The sequence below is a fragment of the Pteropus vampyrus genome, unplaced genomic scaffold, assembly GCF_000151845.1.
Source record: "Pteropus vampyrus isolate Shadow unplaced genomic scaffold, Pvam_2.0 Scaffold509, whole genome shotgun sequence".
Classification (NCBI taxonomy): Eukaryota; Metazoa; Chordata; class Mammalia; order Chiroptera; family Pteropodidae; genus Pteropus; species Pteropus vampyrus.
In genome coordinates this window covers 2187309-2206907 of record NW_011889290.1, presented here as the reverse complement: position 1 = coordinate 2206907, position 19599 = coordinate 2187309, and the positions used below count along the sequence as shown (strand labels likewise).

Genomic DNA, 19599 nt, shown 5'->3' with positions numbered 1-19599 from the left:
TTCAGAGATCAGGGTGGGAATGAAAGTTCCAACCTTTTATTCATAGTTGGTTCTCCTGACAACCAGCCCCCATCCTTAGGTGCTTTCCAAAAGTCATCTCATTAACCCAGTTGTAGTGGAAAGGGGTTTGTTATGAACAACAAAACACCCATTGTACTTTTATGGCTCTGAAGATATTTCAGGAACTAAGGACAACAGACGAAATGTTATGACAAAAGATGTTCTTATTGATCTTACTGCTCAGCAAATTCCAAGGATTTGGGAACCTGTGAACCAGGAATCATGGATGAAGGTCAAATATATATGAGAAATTTATTTTAGTCATCTGAATGACTAAATCTTCATTTATTAAAAATCACAATATCATACACATTTAATCAAAAACAAAATTTTAAAAATTTTAAAGTATTCATTTTTCATATTTTAGATCAAATTTATTACTAGCTTATGTTTCATACAACAATATTGTTTATTTGAAATTTTGTTGCTTAAATACATGAGCTTTCCTCTGCAGATGAGTTTTATGGATTTTCTCAGGATCAACTTGGAGGATATATAATAATATAAAGGGAAATTTTAGTAACATTCTTAGTTTTGGATATCAAGAAACTACTAATGTTTGGTGCAATTTATATCTTAGTTGATTTAAATTCATGCTAACTATAACTGAAAAGGAAATCTGGCTTCCTCAGGAGGTAGATTGTAGTTTTTAATGATTATAGATCTCAGATTTTAGAAATGACAGAAAACAGTAATTTTCTCCAGCACCCTAAGACTTTAGCTCCTTGAGGGCAATGCCTGTGTCAGTCTCCATGTGCTCAGAAAATAGAGATGAAAGAGTGGAGGTAGAGGGAAGGACTTTGTTCCCCATTTAATTACGAGGCAATTGAGGACAAGGAACTTTCCTGAGATTATATAACCAGCCAGCGTCATGACCTCGGATTTTCTGTATCTTCGTGGAATACATCTTTCTCTCTTAAGCTGCTTCCTAATAGACCATGTTTCTTCTGATAGTATTTCTTAAGGTAAACTTACTGTCTCGCTTTTTTTCTCTGTCCAAAGGATGGACAGAACTTTGGTCCAAGCATCCCTCTTTTTCTTCCTTGGGGAAATATTTGAAGAAAACTTCTGACTTGTACCTCTCTTTCTTCACTACATGCCAAGGGAGGAAGTACGATGAATCTGATTGTGATTGGTGATGTTACGGGGTTACAATGCCTAAAAGCAAGAAACAGGTTCCTCACTTTTTCTTTCACTCTGTACTCAGGCTCTGAAGGGTCTCATCTGCTTCCAGCTCCTGTATGATAAACACACTGGGCAAGAAGGTTCCTCAGCTTCTCAGGCAGTAGGAGACCCACCATTGTTTCTCCTACCCATCTTTTATTGGGTGGGTAATTTGGTGAGTAGTCATGCCCCCAAGTATATAACTCCTTCAGTAAAAGGTTTATCACTGCCTTAAACAAAGCCCTACACATTGATTTTGTGCATCTAGGATTAACACACCTTTGAAATGAGCATAACCACTGTCGAGAGAGCACATAATCTTACCTATCCTGTAATCCAATCCCCACCTTGCTTTCTCCCACCTTTGAGTAATCTTCCTTACTTCCTCTCCTTATCTCAAATACATAAAAGAAACTGCAAAATTGTTATTCTCTGAAGCATTTGAGATCTTTCTTCCTAGCAAGTATCATTAGTTTTGGCTCAGATGAACTCCTAAAAAATTCTCTAAAAGTTTGGACACTTTTTATTTTGACAAATATAATAGGGGAATGGTTCTATGATCCTTCTGTGAGGAATATCTGTCTAAATTACCAATGAACTCTTGGTGGCACAAAAGAGAAGAGTCTAATGGTAGATTTGGGAAGGCTGAATTTAAATAGAGAGGTGATTAGATGACAGGAAGGAGATTATAAAAAGAATCTGGGTAAACTTTTTTAAGGAAATGGAATTCTTTTGGATGGCCAAAGACATCATGTGGAAGAGAGTAAAGTCTTTCTTATCCAGAACTTATAACTTGGCAGTCATTGGATGAAACACTGCTCATATTGTTTCATTATCTCTCACAGTTTTAAAAGGTAGGAAGTATCTCCATTTTCTAAAAAGAAGTTGGCTCAAAAGGAAGTTAAGTAAATTGCTTAAAAGTTACTTAGTAAATAATTACAGGGCCATAAATAAAATTTAACTGTCTGACATCAATGTCCATGTTTTTTTTCCATTCCCAAAAGTAATCCTGCATTGTCAATAAATAATCATTGCATGGCTACCATATACTAGATACTGAAATAGAGGGTATGATTTAATAGAAGCTGCTAAACTGCCTTCAACGAAGGTAATAGTAGTTTACATTTCCACTTACAGGGTATAAAAGTGTCTGATTTTCTAGCCCATTCTCCAAATTGTATAACCAATCTGGAATTCTTTAAAATTTGATGATATCAGTTCTAACTTGTTTTGAATTAAGTCAAGCATCTCTACAAATGGGTGTTTTACCATTTATATTTTTCTCGAAATCGCTTTGTCATACGTTAAATTGTGTCCCTCTAAAAATGTTCGAGTTCGAACTTCAGGGTTCTGTGAATGTGATCTTATTTGGAAATAGGGTCTTTGCAGTTGTCATCAAATTAAGATGAGGTCAAACTGTAACAGGGTGGGCCTTAAATCCAAAGTGACTGGTGTCCTTATACAAAGAAGGAAATTTGGACATAGACACCCATAGGGAGAACGACTTGTGATGACAGGCAGAAGTTGGAGTGATACATCTCCAGGCCAAGGAAACTCAGGGATTACTGGTGACTACCAGAAACTAGGAAGAGTCAAGGAAAGATCCTCTTCTAAACTCTTCAGAGAGAGCATGGCCCTACTGACACCTTAATTCCAGACTTCAAGCCTCCAGAACTGAGAGCATAAATTTGTTTTAAGCCATCAGTTTTGTGGTAAAGTATAGGAGCTCTAGAAGACTAATACACTGTTGCAGAAAAGGTCATTTGACTCTAATTTTGGGTTTAGTAATAATCGGTGAAACAGATGGAGGCAACAGCAGTTTTTTTATAATTATGAATAAATTCCCTAAAATACAATCTTAGTTTTCCAACATGAAACCAAGCTTAGAAAAGAAACAAATATTTAGGGGTTAGATAAGTAAAAAAGAAAAATAAATTAAGGAACTATAAAAACAAACTTGTTTCCTCAGCCCACCTGGATTCAAGAAGGATAGTTAAATGCATGGATCCCCACCCATTGAGCCCCAAAGGCTCCAACATTCCCTGTCAGTGTGCCAGATGATTATATGCTCTGAGCAACCATTAAAATTCGGTGGCTGCCAGGTTCCCTTCATCTCCACTGCTTGGTGGCCTGGAGATATGTGTCAATAAGTGCATTGAGATGTAACAGAATATTCAGTTAAAGTGGTTTAAAAAATAAGAAACTTACTCCCATAACAAGAAGCCAGGATATAAGAAATTTAGAATTGGTTACTATAGCTGCTCATTATTTTAGAGTTTTGAGTTGTTTCTCTACAATTTTCGACTTTCTCCTTATAGTCACAATATAGCTGCTGCAACTCCAGGCATCATACCATCACATAACAACAAAAGTGGAAAAGCGATATATATATTTTTTGCTCATTTCTTTTCAGGGAGGAAAACCTTTTCTAGAAGCTCTTAGAAGACTCTCTCTTGTGCTGGCCCAGAACTCTTAGGTCTTGAGCTACCAAAGATAATGGGTGATGCATTTCCATAGTTTGCCATAGTTATGCAGTTTCAGGATAACTAGACATTTTTGATGCCTGGGTTTATTAAATAACCAGTAGATAATGCACCAACATAAAACTGATTGCTCAGTCAAAATTGCATCTGAAATTTGGATATGGATCTAGGTAATATGCCAATATATAAACTATATAAAGTAATTATGCTGGATTTTTAGGTTAACATATTTTAGGTTTTAATAGTTCATCTCCACAATGCCTCTCCCAGTGAGCCATACCTCTGAATAGTCATGCTTTCATGTAGTTCCCACCCCTTGAATCTGTGTTGGCCTTATGACTTTGATTAATGGAATGTGACAGAAGTCACACTGCATGATTCCTGCGTGAGTTTAGATCATACAAAGCCTTGTAGCTTAGAATGTTTACCCTGTGAAGCCAGCTGCCATGTAGTAAGTCTGACTACTTGGAGACCCCCACACTCTGAGGAAGTCCAAGGTAGCCACACAGAGAGGCTGCATGGAGAGAGAGAAATGCCCAGCCAGGCTCAAGCATGCTTGTTACCCCAACCAAGTCATGAACTTTGTGAGCAAAGAAGCCATCTTGGACTTCTAATTCAGTCAGGCCTTCAGATGATTCCAGCCCCAGATGCCATTTGACTGCAACCAGAAGAGCAATCTTGAGAGACAACTTCCCATCTAACTCCAGTAAACTTACAGAACTGAGTGAAAATAATAATTTTTTGTTTAAGACACAAAATTTTGGGGCCTCCTCAAATGGGGTGTGTTGGACAGACCCTACGGTCAATAATTTCCACTTCCTGATATTACATATTTATGGGCTTCCCTCTCTGAGTGAGGATGGGATCTGTGACTTGCTTCTAATCGACAGACTATGGTAAAGGTGATGGGATGCCATTCCCTTGTTAGGTTACATTATATAAGACTTCATCTCAGATTACTGGAATAAGAGATTCTTCTTGCTGGCTTGATGGAGTGAGCAGCCATATTCAGAAAGACCGCAAAGCAAGGAACTACAGGTTCTCTAGAACCTGAGGCTAGCTTCTTTTGACAGCCAGCAAAAATCCAATATCCTCAGTTACATTTTCAGAGGGAAATGAATTCTGCTACCTTCCAAGGCTGTCATAAGCAACCTTGAAGTTTCTCCCTAGGTCTTTTAGAACTTTTATTCTTGGTAGTCCTGACCCAATGTGTAAGCTATCTACCATACTGAAAGTACCATGTGGAGAGACAAATGGAGAGAGGCCTTGCCATCTTAGATCCCAGCTGAGCCCAGACTTCCAGACTTCCCTGCTAAGGTACAAGACTGTGAGGGAAGACTTTTTGGACTCTTTAGATCAAACTAGCTATCATCTGAATACCACAGAGTGACCCCAGTTAATGTCACAAAGAGCAGAACTGCTCAACAGAGCCCTGCTCAAATTACTATCTCACAGTATCATGAGCAGTTTTTTACAGAGTAATCAGGTAGGATATGGTTGGATCTCTTTCAGGAGAGGCAGAGTACCATCAACACTAACCTAGGATATCACCCATGGGAGTTTGGGGGAAAAGAGGAGACGCAATAGCTGAACAATTTTACCTATCACATCTCACTAGATAGGGTTGCATCACTTGTCTCCATCAGTCCTTCACTAACAAGAGGAATAAAATTATCTTGATAAGTTCAGAGTAATCAACATTCATTACTGGTGCTCCTTCCTCTGACTTGCTGAACACTCCTTTTGTTGGGAGTTAGGCCACAGTGTGCTATAATGATTACTATTGCCACAGTCATTGTGCCAGGACAAGTGACACTGATTTTGTCTCAACTATCTTCACTGTTCACTGGCAGCTGAAGTTCTGTCCCTACCAGTGCTTACTGCACTTCAGTGAGATTCCCAGAAAAGTGGCTTCCTTTTTTAGAGTTTACAGTTTTCTTTGAGAACCTGAGGCAAATTACCTCAGAGCTGCATCTAAGGATTATTTAGAGTCTCCATCTACTATTACATCAAAAGTGAGTCTTCTCATTAATGATTAGGACACAATCCAGGACAGAGCCCACATACTCTTCAGCCCTTCTGCTATCCTAAATTCCTTAAGGTATACTTCCCAGAGGTTGAAGGAAGATCTTTCTTGGTGGGAAGAAAGGGGCCATTTAATAAATTCATTAGTATAAAACTTCTCTTTGCCATTTTTCCCAGGAAGTCTATCAAATTCTCTAATGCATAGAATTTGTGATACTTGCCTTTATAATCCTAGTGTTCCTCTATTTCCTGTATAGATTAGGCCCATAGCCAAGACTTTTACTAGGCATATAGGTACTAAGAGGAAGATTGGAAGCCATTAGTAGTTGAAATGGACTCAGCCTGGAGGAACTTAAAATTTATGACAGCATCTTGAAAGTGTTAAACATGTTAGTACAAAAGAGTAACATTTCTCTGGAATTAGAGTGCTTAGAAATAAAAAATGAGACCTGTATCTTAACCTTAAGGCAATTTTGACATATAATTATCTCTAGTATTTTGTGTTATTGGGTATTCACTTGTAATTAGGCAAGGCTTCAGAAAATGTCGTAAAGAGAGGAGTGAAAATGTATGTATTCTCTAATCCAGACCAGAGAAGAGAATGCTGAAAATAGGAGCAAAGGAAGACTTGAAGCTTCACATACTTCCCCTGCCTGGGTTTGAAACCACTAATGGAAAAACAATGCTGTATGCCTTGAGTGGAGATTTTAATTAGATTACAGCAATAATCCTAAGGCTCTGCTCCCTGAGAATTTCTGAATTAAAAAAACTAAGATTACCAGAGTGGAAAACTTTCCCAATGAATTAGCTCTTCTATCTCAAAAACTATTAGTCCAACTAAAAAAATTAAAAATTAAAAAACAAGAGATAAGGGCAACATGACTTTACGCATACACGTTCTACTAGAGATAGAAGTATACAGGTGGCCCAGAATTCATACTTCTTACACTCATTTGCTTGAAGACAGAGAGCTCTCAAATGGAAAATTGTTAAGGGTGAGGATATAAAAAATACATCTCTTCAATTACTTTGAATACTTTTCCCCTTTTATAAAAACATGGCCTAAAAAACTTGCCATAGTGTGATTTCATTAGTAGAATGCTATAGTCCAAAGTTGAGGTGACACATTTCAGGAAGTCGTTACAAACTTCAGAGCTATTGCATCACCTTCCAATTCTGTTTCCAAAATTATGCTGTTTCTGCTATGAATTATACTAAAGGAAACTCACACAATTTATTTCCAAAGAGTAACATAGTGGAAAAACAAGGATCTAAGTTGTCTCATCTCTCAGAGAGTTGTATTTTATAAGATTTTACTTAAAAAATTATTTCCTGAATTGGAAAACTGGTATAAATCCTGAAGTGAAGGGAAAGTAAAAAGGAAATGATCTCTGCTTTTCTCCTGTATGTTTTCCCTGCCAATCATACTGCAGTCATACTCACATACACAAATAACCATTTTATTGGTCTTTCAATCTTGGTTAAGAGCTGGGTTTAGAGTTTGTGCCTTGTTTATACTATTGTGTCAAAGTTTTGAGTGGAACACAAAAACCACTGTAGGCATTTTAAGTAGAAAGGGATATAGTGCAAGAAATTCTGTTTATAAATTCTTTGCAAGGAAAAAGTTTGGCAGTTTTTTTTAGAAAACTAAACATGCAATTACCATATGGTCCAGTGACTGTACTCTTGGGCAAAATGAAAACTATATTCACATAAAAACCTACACATGGGAATGTTCATAGCAGCTTTATTTGTAGCAGCCCAAAACTGGAAATACCCCAGATATCATTCAATGGGTGAATGGCTAAACAAACAATGGAAATTCACACCATAGAATAGTATTAAACAATAAAAAGGAACGAACCACTAAGATACACAACTTGGATGGATCTCCAGGAAACTTCAGCTCAGTGAAAAACAACCAGTCCCAAAAGATTACAAGCTGTATAATTCCATTTATAATACTTTTTGAAGTGACAAAATTTCAAAGTGGTGGACAGACGAGTGATTTCCAGGAATTAGGGATGGGGTTATAAAAGGACAACATAAGGCATTCTTGTGTTGTCAGAACTATTTGGAATTTTGACTTTGGTAGGAGATGAACAAATTTATACACGTGATAAAATGGTATAGAACTAAACACACATACATGCACAAAAGAATGAAAACTGGGGAAATCTGAATAAGATCAGTGAGTGAATTGTATCAATTTCAATATTTTGCTTGTGATGTTATACTATAGCTTTTGAGGATGTGACCATGGGAGAAATTGAGTTAAAGGGTACATAGGATGTCACTGTATTATTTCTTACAAATATATTTGAATCTACAATGATCTTAATAAAAACTTCAATTAAAAAAAGTCTTTATAAGGGGCGGAGGAACAGAAGCCCGGGCACTTGATGCCAAGGGCATACCTCTAAGCCAGCCATATATCTCTAAGCCAGAATTTAGGAAACTGCTGCCGCCACCACCCCAATTGGCTCTATATTCATAACACTTGTGACTAGACCCAAACTTGGAGTCTAGTTGCCAAAAACTCTCAGGTCAGTCTGACAAGAAGTGGAAAAATGCCTTTCTTTTCACTTCTACCTGCCAGATTAAAGAGGAACGTGTCTGATTGGCAGAACTTAATCTGCTTCCAAAACACTGGGTGCAAAATGATCTGGGAAATGGGGGTTTTAGCACTTCAACTTTTCCAAATAGAACATGGAATGGGGATTGAAAAATTCAATCAGAACACTTATCATAACCTATCACTAGCTATGTGACCTTGAGCAAGTTTACTAAGCTTTCTGATTCTCAATTTTTATAAAACAGGGAATGTTATGATACTTACCTCATAAAATTAAATGAGATATGACACATCTTACATGCTCATTCAAAACCAGATAATCATTGGATTTCCAACCTGAGGTATTGTGAAAGAAGATTAATGAATATTCCATAAGTGAAAAGCAAAGGAAAGAAAGATTAAAAAAGAAGAGAAAATTTGGAGGGGAAAGCAGAGGCATTATTCTTGAATAAATGGCATCTACTCAATGTCAAGAAATGGGAAACAAAGATGTGGAAAAACTTATTCAATATATAAAGTATTGTATAAAAAGGTTGATGCTGTGGACTGTACTGTACCCTCCCCAAACTTTATGTTGAAGCCCTAACTTGCAATGTGATGGTATTTAAAGATGGGGGCCTAGAGATAATTAGATCATGAGGGTGGAGACCTCATGATGGCATTATTGGCCTTATTAGATGAAGCACAAGAGAGAAAGACATCTCTCTCGTGATCATGTGAGGACCCAGCAAGAGATGGCCTTTTTCAAGCCAGGAAGAAAGTTCTCACCATGAACCAAATCAACCAGCAACTTGATCTTAGACTTCTCAGTCCCCAGAACTGTGAGAAATACATTTCCGTTGTTTAAGCCACCTAGTCTATGGTATTTTGCTTCAGTAGCCTGAGTTAATACAGTTCACTTTTATCTGTTTAGAGAACTTGGAGTTTATGGCCTTGCCCTTGTCTTCACACTTTGTATCATGTTTAAAACAGCCACCCTTCTGACCTTCTCGCCCCACTTCCAAAATAAAAAGCCAAACAAGAAAACCCTTTTTTTTTTCACTTATAGCTGCCTGTTTTGGACTGAATTGTGTCCCCTCCACCCCCCATTCATATGTGAAAGTCCTAACCCCCAATAACTCAGAATAGGACTATTTGGAGATAGGTTCCTTAAAGAGGTAACTAAGTTAACATGAAGATATTGGGTGGGCCATACTCCAATATGACTGATGCCCTTAAAAGAAGAGGAAATTTAGACACAGACACATATAGAATGACATGTGACATGAAGATGGCTGTCTGTAAGACAAGAAGAGAGGCTGCAGAAAAAACCAATCCTAATCTTGGAATTTCAGCTTCCAGAACTGCGAAGAAATAAATTTGTTGCTTAAGCCTCCCAGTCTCTGGTATTTTGCTATGGCAGTCCTAGCAGACCAATATACCATCCTACCACTTTTCTTCAGAGAAGTTTTCCAGAGAAACATCCTTCATTTTTCAATCTTTCACTGTATGTGTGAATGACCATGTCCCTCAGTATTTTGTAATTATTTTATTTACAGGCTCTACAATATTATTGATTTTTTTATGGGTCTTCTACTATCATACTTCTTACTAGAACAGGCAAATGTCCAGAGTTTAGTAGCATGATAGGAGGTCTCCCAGCTTCAAGATAAACTTGGCACATTCTCGAGTATCCATTTTTTCAGAGATTTTGGGGACAATGTTAATTTATCTGTATTTTAATTCAAAACATATTTATACTAAATCAAATATATTATTAAGAGAATCTAGTAGATTTCAAAGACATTTCTTGCTTATAATGAGTTCCCCTAAATGAAAGTCTTTATTCTCCTCTGCATTAATTAGGGCTTTTTCATTCACCACTCAGCGGCAGACTTCTGTTACTGCTTTTAACACTTATTCAGTCATTCTCTATTGAATGGGCAGAAAATAGGCAACATGTGAAACCAAAGATAAGCCTATCTGTAAAGCTAAGGAATATTCCTGAGAGGCTTAGGGAAAAAAAGATTTTTAATTTCCTCTTGATCTTTTCTGATTTGGGGATTGGAGGTCTGGAACATGTCTTGTGTGCTAGATTGGGCACTCTCCTAGTTACTTAATTTGTCATTTTAAAGTTATGATCTGAGGTGATCTGTTGGGGAGAGGAATATGTACAGATAAGCAGAGCAGTGAGATAGGAAAATTTCTGTTTCCTGCCTGGATTCTAGTCAACTGCCTAGGTACACACTTCACACACCTGTTATCCTCCCGGTGTCTGAGTCACCGGGAGGTTCCTTTCCCTGTCCAATGTGCAGCTGCCACATGGAAGCCAAATTCAACAGACATCAAGCTAGATCCTTACCTTGCATTTGAATTACATTTTTTTTTGAAGTTGGCCAAATTCAGGTTTACTGACCCGTGTAGTCTTTTCAATATTTTCTTATTGCGCACATGGGCAGAGCGCCCGACCAGTACTCTAAACTAGAAGGTTTTCAATCCAATTTCTAGGAACCTCATGTTTGGTTTCTGCGGAAAGAGCCAGAAAGCCAGATTGGAGGTGAGGTTAGAAATTTGCCACAACTGTGATCCCGTTCAGGGGCCTTGTAACGCTAATGCCTTTCAGGAAACATAAAACCAGACTCTCCTGAGAGCACTGCAACAGGTTTTCAGAAATTTATCAAAGCCTTTGACTCAGGCCCTGTGAAGTGCAGATGTGACATTCAGGGCTTTTTCCTAATGGAAGTCAGCCCATCGTGCCTCCCAGCATCCTCGGGAATTAGGATTCCTGGGAGATTCAGTAGGGCGAAGTTGAGGACATGAGGGTTCCGTGGAGGCTAACATGGTGCAGTACAGGCTTACCGATGGCCCACCCTCTCCACTCTCTAGCCTAGCCAAGGGACCTACCAGGAGCGGAGACCTGGTGTCATTTCCTTTCCTGAGGCTGCGGATTAGCTCCAGTCACAGAGGCAGAGGCTAGCGGCAGAGGCCAGCTGCAGGTCCCGCCCCCCTGACGCCCCGCCCCACCGCGCGGCGTCGACGGGAGGCGGGTCCTGAAGCAGGCGCAGCTCGAGCGTCGTGGACTGACGAGATGACGCGGCGCCCACTAGGGCGCAACCCCGCCACCCGGCAGCCAGCCCGCCCCGTCCCGCCCCTGGCCCTCCCCACCCAGCCTCCCGGGGGCCCCTGTCAGCTTGTGGCAGCCCGCCGCGCGGTGCGCTCTTTCCCTGCAGCCAGGCGAGGCGGCTAGCGCGCGGGCACACCTCCACATCCCTCCGGCGCCACTGCCTCAGCGCTGCTCGCCTCTGCTCAGCCCTGCCCTCTGCACGCCCGTGGGGACATGGCACACGCGCCGGCACGCTGCCCCAGCGCCCGGGGCTCCGGGGATGGTGAGATGGGCAAGCCCAGGAAGGTGGCGCTCATCACTGGCATCACCGGCCAGGTGAGTGCGGAGGCGTGGGCCCGAGCCGGGCCCACTGCTGCCTGGGCACGTGTGCGCTTTGCCCTCTGCTCAGGGCTGCTCGCATTTCCAGGAACAGCCTTCTGGCTGTCCCGGAAGGTGTCTGCTGCCGGATAGGTCGGAGACAAGATGTAGCTTGTGGGGAGTGTGCTCAGTGCATTGAATGTTTCTGGTCTTCTCTTGGGGCGTGGGAGCGTGTATTCTGCCTGACATGTGGTCTTCGCACCTGAGTAAGATTAAGACTACCCTCTCTCACCTGTCGTACTGGCGTCTGGAGCCCTTCATTTTCCAAGCCCTCTAGATTGCACTTGGAATTTAGTTCTCTGCGGTTCGTAGTGCCTGGGAGGGAAAAGGACCGTATATCTGTGAATATATGTGTGGAGTCACCCTGCTTTATCTCGGCATAAGGAACACATAGCTGCTAATGCTTAGGAAGTTGAAAAGAGAATTCCTTGATGTTTTGGTTCGGCCTCACCAGATTTCCATGTAGAAAAGAGAAAATAACAGAAAGTAGTGCTGTAGAGTCACAGACTAGGAAATACTTTTTTTTTTTTTTAAGCACACTTCACAGAAACTTTTTAAATATCACTAGCTGCTGAGATTCATGTTTACACATGCTAGGGTTCCAGTTCCAAATAAATAAATGAATTCCTTGAGTGAGGTAATTAGGAGGAGTCTTGAATGTTGGAACCCCATGTGCAGGCTGAGCATAGTTTGTCATCTCTTAGAAGTATTGCAACAGGTAGGGGCTGACCACAGTGTCTTATCAAGCTGTGCTGTTTTCGATTCACTGCCAATCAAATAATTTTACCCGTGTATTTTTGTTGAAAAAGTGGTATCTGTGCCCCCGAGTCTGGTGGTTTGACCATATTACTGTGAAATAAAGATGATAATAATAGCTAATACATTTTATGTTTACTATTTTTCAGTCATTTGACTGATATTAACTCATTTAGTTTCTTCAAATACTTTTTGAGGGGGTATCCCCACTTTACAGATGTGGAAACTCTAGCATGGGAGTTTGATTTGCCTGACTGAAGTCTAACAACTAGGAAGTGTACAGTGGAATTCAAACTCTGTTCTCAAAGTTCTCTAGCATTACAGAAGAAGTTGAAATAGGTCAAATAATAGAGTCAAAGAAAAATTAGACAACTTTAACTACGGATACCTGATTAATTTCGGATTATTCATGCATCTTACTTTGCTTAAGGTACTTAAACAGGTGTTTGAAAACGGGTAAGAGAGGTAGTTAGGTCAAGGATCTGAGGTTGAGGAAGAGAACCCTTAAATTTAGGCATGGGCCTATATACTGTCTATCCTTTTCTAACTCTTCTGCAGGTGGTTCTCCTTATTACAGTTTCTTAGACTGGCTTTGGAGCTCAGATGTGTATTAAGCTAACACAAGCTCTTGAAGGTTAAGTTATTTTATTTTTTTTAAGTATCATGAAGAAATTAGTTAAGCTGTTAATGTAACTGTTGGTATGACTTATACCAGTTTAAGTGACCAGCAGTATGAATCAATGCAGATTAGAAATAGAACGCTATTTAGATCTTTGAGTGCAGTCATGTGATTGGTAGGATGTGTTGTGAGGGATGTGTCGTCCCCTCCCCACTCTCCCAGTTTGTCCTGTAGGTTGCCAGGGGGTAGTCTTCCTTAAGCACATGTTCAGCATGCTAAACTCTTGACCAGATGTTTTTGGCTCCCCATGTCATTTTTAACTTTAAACTACTGATTCTATTTCAGTCTCCTTTTAACCTCCACCAATGTTTCCCACTTCCTTCCAACATCCACCCTCTGCATTGTCCCTTTATTGGGTGTTGTGTAGCCCCTGACACAGCTGAACTTTGTAGCTGCCACATAAATCCTTGCTGATGGAATTTACTGCTCTCCTGTGCTTTGCATTTACCTTCTAGGACACTGACTCTCAACCTGTGTATCAAGGATCTCTGGAGGACTGTGAAGTTAATACGAGGGGTCTGAAAATCCATACCTTATTGTCCATTTTAAAAATAATACTGGGTGAAAGCTTACTGAGCTTCTTATTCCACTGAACATTTTTATATATCTCTAGTTTTAGCCCCGCTTTACCCCTGGCAAAGTAAGGTTAAATATGTTCCTGGAGAGTGCATACCTTATGAGTGTCAGTCAGAGTTGAGATTTGAACCCAGGAGTTGCCCTAAGCAATTTGTTATACTGCCTCTGTGGTAAGTCACACATTAAATTACAGCTATATGGATTTGCACACCTGCATGTGATTGGGGCGGGAATGGGAGGGAGGGGGAGAGAGAGAGACACAGACACAGAGACAGACAGACAGACAGACTGAAAGACTGAGATTATTTTACGCTCAGGAGAGGTCTCGGATTCAAGAAGATGAGGTAGAAACCACTGCTGTGGCCCTTAGGGCTATCATGGCAATCTTACCAAGATGGGCTCTTAAATGGGTTGTTCTAAATTCCCACCTGAGTAAGAGTACAGATATCTAGTGTGCCCTGTCTGCTATGTATCTCTAGTATTTACTGTCAGACTTCATATTCTAGCTTTCTCTCCTATCTAGTCTTGACACAGCAGTTGTGCATCATTTCCTGAAGTTTTTACCTTATTAAATTACCTGAAAGAAAACCAGGTGCTGGCTTTGCATTGCTGCCTCTAGGCCCTCTGCCAGCCATCGCCAAAGTTTACCTCCTTGTTTAATGATGCTTGTGGTTCTTCACTACACCCATGGAAATGTTCCTGCTGTTCTTTGAATACCATCACTTTGTACATCATTGTGACTGAGTGTCCTCACAAGTCTTATTCCTTTTAACTCAACTAAAAGCCCCTCTATTCTAAATCTGCCAAATGTAGCCATTCCAGGAACTTTCTTTATATTTACATATATGCAATTACTGTTGACTAGGTAGGTAATTTACATATCTAAGTTCTTTGGTTTGTAAAGTGCTTTCAGATAGAAACCTCTTTTTCAGCTAATTACCTCCCACATTGTTTCATCCAGTGGGCTTTTAAAAATGCTGACTTATCTTCCCATTAACAGAATGTGTCTTTACCATATGTCTGCAGTGTGCAAGGCTTGTTTTGATGCTGCTGATAATATAAAGATATGTAAGGTGTACTCTACCCATTAAGATCTCACAGTCTTTTCAATACATATGAAAAGACAGTGCACGTAAAAAATTAATATCGTAAAAGTATGTTAGGGGCCAAATGAGTGGTTAATTCAACATCAGGTTCTGGAAGAAGTTGTTGAATGCTAGAAATAGCAGGGACTGTGTACATGGTGAACAGCATGTGTAACAATATGGAGAAGGGAAAGTTTGGGGGGACATGGAGGGCAAAAATAAATAGTAATGAAAGACATTAAATTATTAAATTATTTATATCCTTTGCTCATTTCCAAAAGAATTCTGAGGTAGCTTCAATAAAAAAAATCAATAGACCAACAAACAAACAAACAGACAAAAACAGTAGTGAAGGCAATAGAAAGATGGAGGTAGTGTACCAAAATCTAAAACTGAGGATAGCTGCTGCAGGTGGGCATAAAATTCAGCTTTGAGGTTCCTCACAGTCAAGACAAAATGGATAGGTGAGTGAAACATTTTATTAGTACTAAACTCTCTGAGTAATAAGTTTTGAACAATAGACTCAGAGTAACATGATGCACAATATTTTCCATAGTAGTTTTTAAAGAAGATAGGGTATCTCCCTAGGACACTCTTATATTATTCCCTAATGGATGGTGAAAGCATACTTTCTGGTAGGTGGAGACTTTAGGAGAATTGATTGGTTAGTGCTTGTGGATTTTCCTATTTCTAGTATCTGTTATTTCAAGCTGGTATCTGCCAGGAGAGCAGCCAGGTTGGAACTGTAGATTACTTTGTCAATTGTGTTTGACAGTAAGATTAATATTGTTTTTTTAAATACGGAAGCATTTGACATGGAGAGATTCTTCTCACTTGCAGGTTGGCCTAGAGTTTCCTTAGGAAGTGGTTTAAATCTGGTTAAACATTTAAGCAAGTACCAATTCAGGATTCTAGAGTTCTACACCATGATGCGTGGTGGACAAAGTATTTATCTTTAAACGGTTGAATAGTTAGCCATGGTCAACAGGAATTAACTTGTTTGCAGTTGGAAAACAAACTTTTCGTAAGTTTTGCCTAGATGAAAAATGGACTCTAATTATCAATATCAGATTATTTAAGCTATATTATTTTGTTTTAGAATTTTATGTTTATGGCCTTGTTTTTTTTTATTTTCACTAATTTCATTAGTTTCTTTTGAGTTTATTCTTGATGCCATAAAACAACCCTGTTCTTTAAAGGGAACTTATGTAAAATGGATCATCTGATTCCCTAGACTCAGGTGGCTCTTACAGGCTTCATTCATTCTCTTCAATTAAGAATTAAGAATATTGGAAAATGGTGATTGAAAATTGGCAGGCAGTACCATTTTCCCCCCAGGTTTCCGTAATCCCTTTAAATAATGCTTCATTTGATTTATAAAAGATGACAGGGACATTACTTCTTTTGGTTTTACTTCCTAATCCACATTCAGTTTCCCACAAATTTCTATGTTTCAATATAGGTAAGAGAATCATCGCTTGTGTAGATGGAGATTTAGTGAAATGTGATGAGGTCTATTAAAACAAGTCCATTTGATTAGTAATGACTGCATGGAATCCTGGAGCCAAGGCTGTATCTAGTTCAAGGGAGAGGGCCATGATTGATAAGTGATGGTTGCGTAGAGAGGGTTTGGAGTGATGGCACATGTGCTATTACAGGATTGTGACTCCTTGAGGATAGGAAAAAAGTTTATCGTTTATCCCTTTATCTAGCATAACTGTTATAGGTTAGATACTCAAAATATTTGATAATTAAATTAATTGTAAGTTACCGATGTTTATTGTCTTGCAGAAAACTTGCCTGGAAATTGCAGAAGTCTGTAGGAATGGAAATAAAATGTTAGGATGCATCTCTTTTGTTTGGTTACTTGCAAGACATTGCCAAGGTACTGGAGAGAATTGGATAGTATATACCTGAACAGACAACGTGCAATTTAGGAGATGAAATGATTTGTTTTTAGATTTAAAGGACTTGGAATATACTCATTTCAGGGGGAAAAAATAACATGTCCAGTTCTGTGTGATAGATTTCCTGTTTTTGTACTCATATTAACCACTGAATTAAAAAGAAAAATTCTCTTGTGACTTTAGAATGGAATTAAATTACCATCATTACGTAGAGGAAAGGAGGCTGGAAAAGTGGAATTTCTCCAGGTCACACAGCAAGTTACTCTAGAGTTAGGATTAGACCCCCAGATTCTTGGCTTTTCATTGTTTTAGGACTGATCAGCACTGCCCTACACTAATAAGAAATAGAGAGTTAAATTAGAAAAATTAGTATAAAAGACTGTATGTAGTAGTAAAATGTATCTTATAGGGTTCTATAAAGTGGAATGACAATAAATGTACATCTGAATAAGTAATCAAATCCATTTCAATATTTAAGGAAAAGGTAACTTTATATTTATAAAATTTAACATCTTATTTTAACAAATATTTGTAGTTTGAAAGATTGAGAGGCTTAGGGTAATTAAATAGAAATCTTTAGTATTTGATCTATACAAGAAAGTTAATAAGATTATAAGGACTAAAGAACGGGATTAATTTACAATGACATTCATTAGAGAATTTAGACATGCACTATTCATTCAAGGCTGTATACTGTCCTGAGCTGGTAGCTTCCCTCCAGTGCCTCCAAATTCTTGGCCACTCATGATGTGGGAAAACCTATAGCTGCATATCTCCTTGTTTGGATTTAGGACTCTACGGCTGAAGTTGAGGGTGAGTTTTATTAGTTACTGACTTGATTTTTCAGATGAGCTGTCTTTTGATCCTAAATGGCTTTCTGTGAGGTGTTGCGTTCTCGACTATCCTTTGAAGCAGTCTTTCCTGAACTTTTGCTAGACTAAAGTTATCACTAGAAAAGAATTATTTGGCTATGATTCCATGTAAAGAATAAGGCTTAAGGGGTGAGATAAATGTTTGCCTTTAACCAAGATTCTGGCTACCTGGTAGATAATTATTTGGGGGAAGGGTACAGAAATAAGTTTACTGACATTGATAAAATGATTATTGTGTGCCAGGCAATGTGCCAAGCATTTTATATAAATTATCTCATTTAACCCCAGGTGGTATGTATTTATACTTACATCATACAAAGAAACTGAGAGTTAGAGCACTTCAAGCTTGCCTAAGAACCCTTAATGCGCTAGTTTTTTTCTCAGCACCTTCACCCCTGTATCAGTCACACTAGCTCTGTTGGTCAGTTTGTGGATAAACTGTAGAGATTCACTGCTCTCAAGAAATAAATTGCTTTAAAAGACTGCTATATATTTTGATTAGTGCTTTACCATGACCATTCGGTGATGTTAACATTATTAGTTTGTGTGTCAGAAGAAGTCTGGAATAAGGACGTGGGAAGGGAGGTGGAAAGCTATGTTTTCTGAGCCTATTGAAGATCCCTGGTGTGGCTCCTTTCCCCAGCATTCTTCTCAGTTCTTTGAGGATTTTTACGGTAAGAGATGAAAGTGGTTGGAGAACAGTGCCTTTCTCTGCACATAAACTGCTGATGCTTCCAGTGGAGGGTCAAGTGCCAGTAGACCATTCATGGGATCTTCAGGAGTGGGTAGGTTTCAGGGGCTGCAGCTTGGGCGATGGGTTGTCTGAATGAAAATTGTGACTGGAGAGCTTACCCAGGAGCCTTGATGACCACGTGGATAGTCTCAGTTTTCAGTTGGTGGAGAGAGGCAGATGAGAGGCAGAAATGCTTGATTTTGTGGCCGCTACAAATTGTTTGCATGGACCTTTCCCCTACCTGCACAGGGATCTGAGATTTACAGTTCCCAGTTCATTTGCTGTAGGTCCCATTAGATACATTTCTTCCTTTCTCTAATGCTACTTTCCCCTCTGTAGAGTGGAGTTTGTTCTTGCTATCATGACCCAGGTTAGATTTTCCTTAGGGGACTCATAAGTCCCCTATTTTAGATACTTGCACCTGCATTATGAACAAAGAAGACTGTCTTAACCTTAACCTTTTTTGGCTTGCAAATTGGTCTTAGCACATATGTTTGACTTGACATTTCTTCTGGTGTGTTAATCTGAGATGCTTCGTTGACTTCAGAGTAGCCTCCCTTCTTTTCTCTTGCAATAAGCATTGTATTTGGGCTACTAGCAGTTCTTCATTCATACCTCTCCTACTTTTTCAAGTAGCAATTTTTTTCCATGCTTAATTAATCTTTTCTCCCAGAGGCAATTACATTTTGGTTCAGGTCGTCCTCTACTTAGTAATAGAAGTATTAATAACCATAATTCATTCAAACAAATGTTTGGGTATCAACTATATATCAGGCACTCAGGATACAACAGTGAACAAAACAGACAAAAATGACCATCCTTTTGACATTGATGTTCCAGTAACACTAATATTGATGTTCTAGACGATGATAATGATGGCGATGATGATTATGATAGATTACAGTAATTAACATGTATTGAGCATTTACTTTGTGCCAGGCACTGTTCAAAGGGTTTTACATTTATTAACTTATTGAAGCAACAGAGCACTCCTCTGAGGCGGTTTTCTTATTATCCCCAAGGAACAGAGGTTAAGTATATTGCCCAAAGGTCTCCGGAGATTACAAAGTCAAATTTGAAATGTAAATTTCAGTAATTTTATTTTCTATTAAGTTTGTAATTACTATCAATAAATAGATTCTAAGCAGAGTTAAATACATTGTCCATCAAATTTGAAAAACAAAGCATATTCGAGGTTTTTTTTTGCAGTTGTGGAAAGGTGGA

General features: G+C 39.0%; 1 protein-coding gene and 1 long non-coding RNA gene across 8 annotated transcripts in view; one reads left to right on the top strand and one right to left on the bottom strand.

The window, feature by feature from the left end:
- Nucleotides 1-670: 670 nt before the first annotated feature.
- LOC111732948 lies at nucleotides 671-11337 on the bottom strand. The gene is made up of 3 exons (XR_002777768.1): nucleotides 11191-11337; nucleotides 10649-10812; nucleotides 671-1297 (listed from the first exon to the last, which is right to left on the bottom strand). It is a non-coding gene; the product is annotated as an uncharacterized LOC111732948 (long non-coding RNA).
- Nucleotides 11338-11426: 89 nt separating this feature from the next.
- The window catches only part of GMDS (GDP-mannose 4,6-dehydratase), a 602961-nt gene continuing 594788 nt past the window's right edge, over nucleotides 11427-19599 (top strand). For 6 of the 7 annotated variants that reach the window (XM_011383244.2, XM_023524913.1, XM_023524912.1 and 3 more), the window contains exon 1: nucleotides 11451-11725. In XM_011383244.2, the coding sequence (XP_011381546.1) occupies nucleotides 11624-11725 (102 nt within the window). In that variant the 5' untranslated portion in view covers nucleotides 11451-11623. Of the gene's footprint in view, nucleotides 11726-19599 lie in introns of all 7 variants that reach the window. The other variant, XM_011383245.2, reaches the window with a different exon arrangement.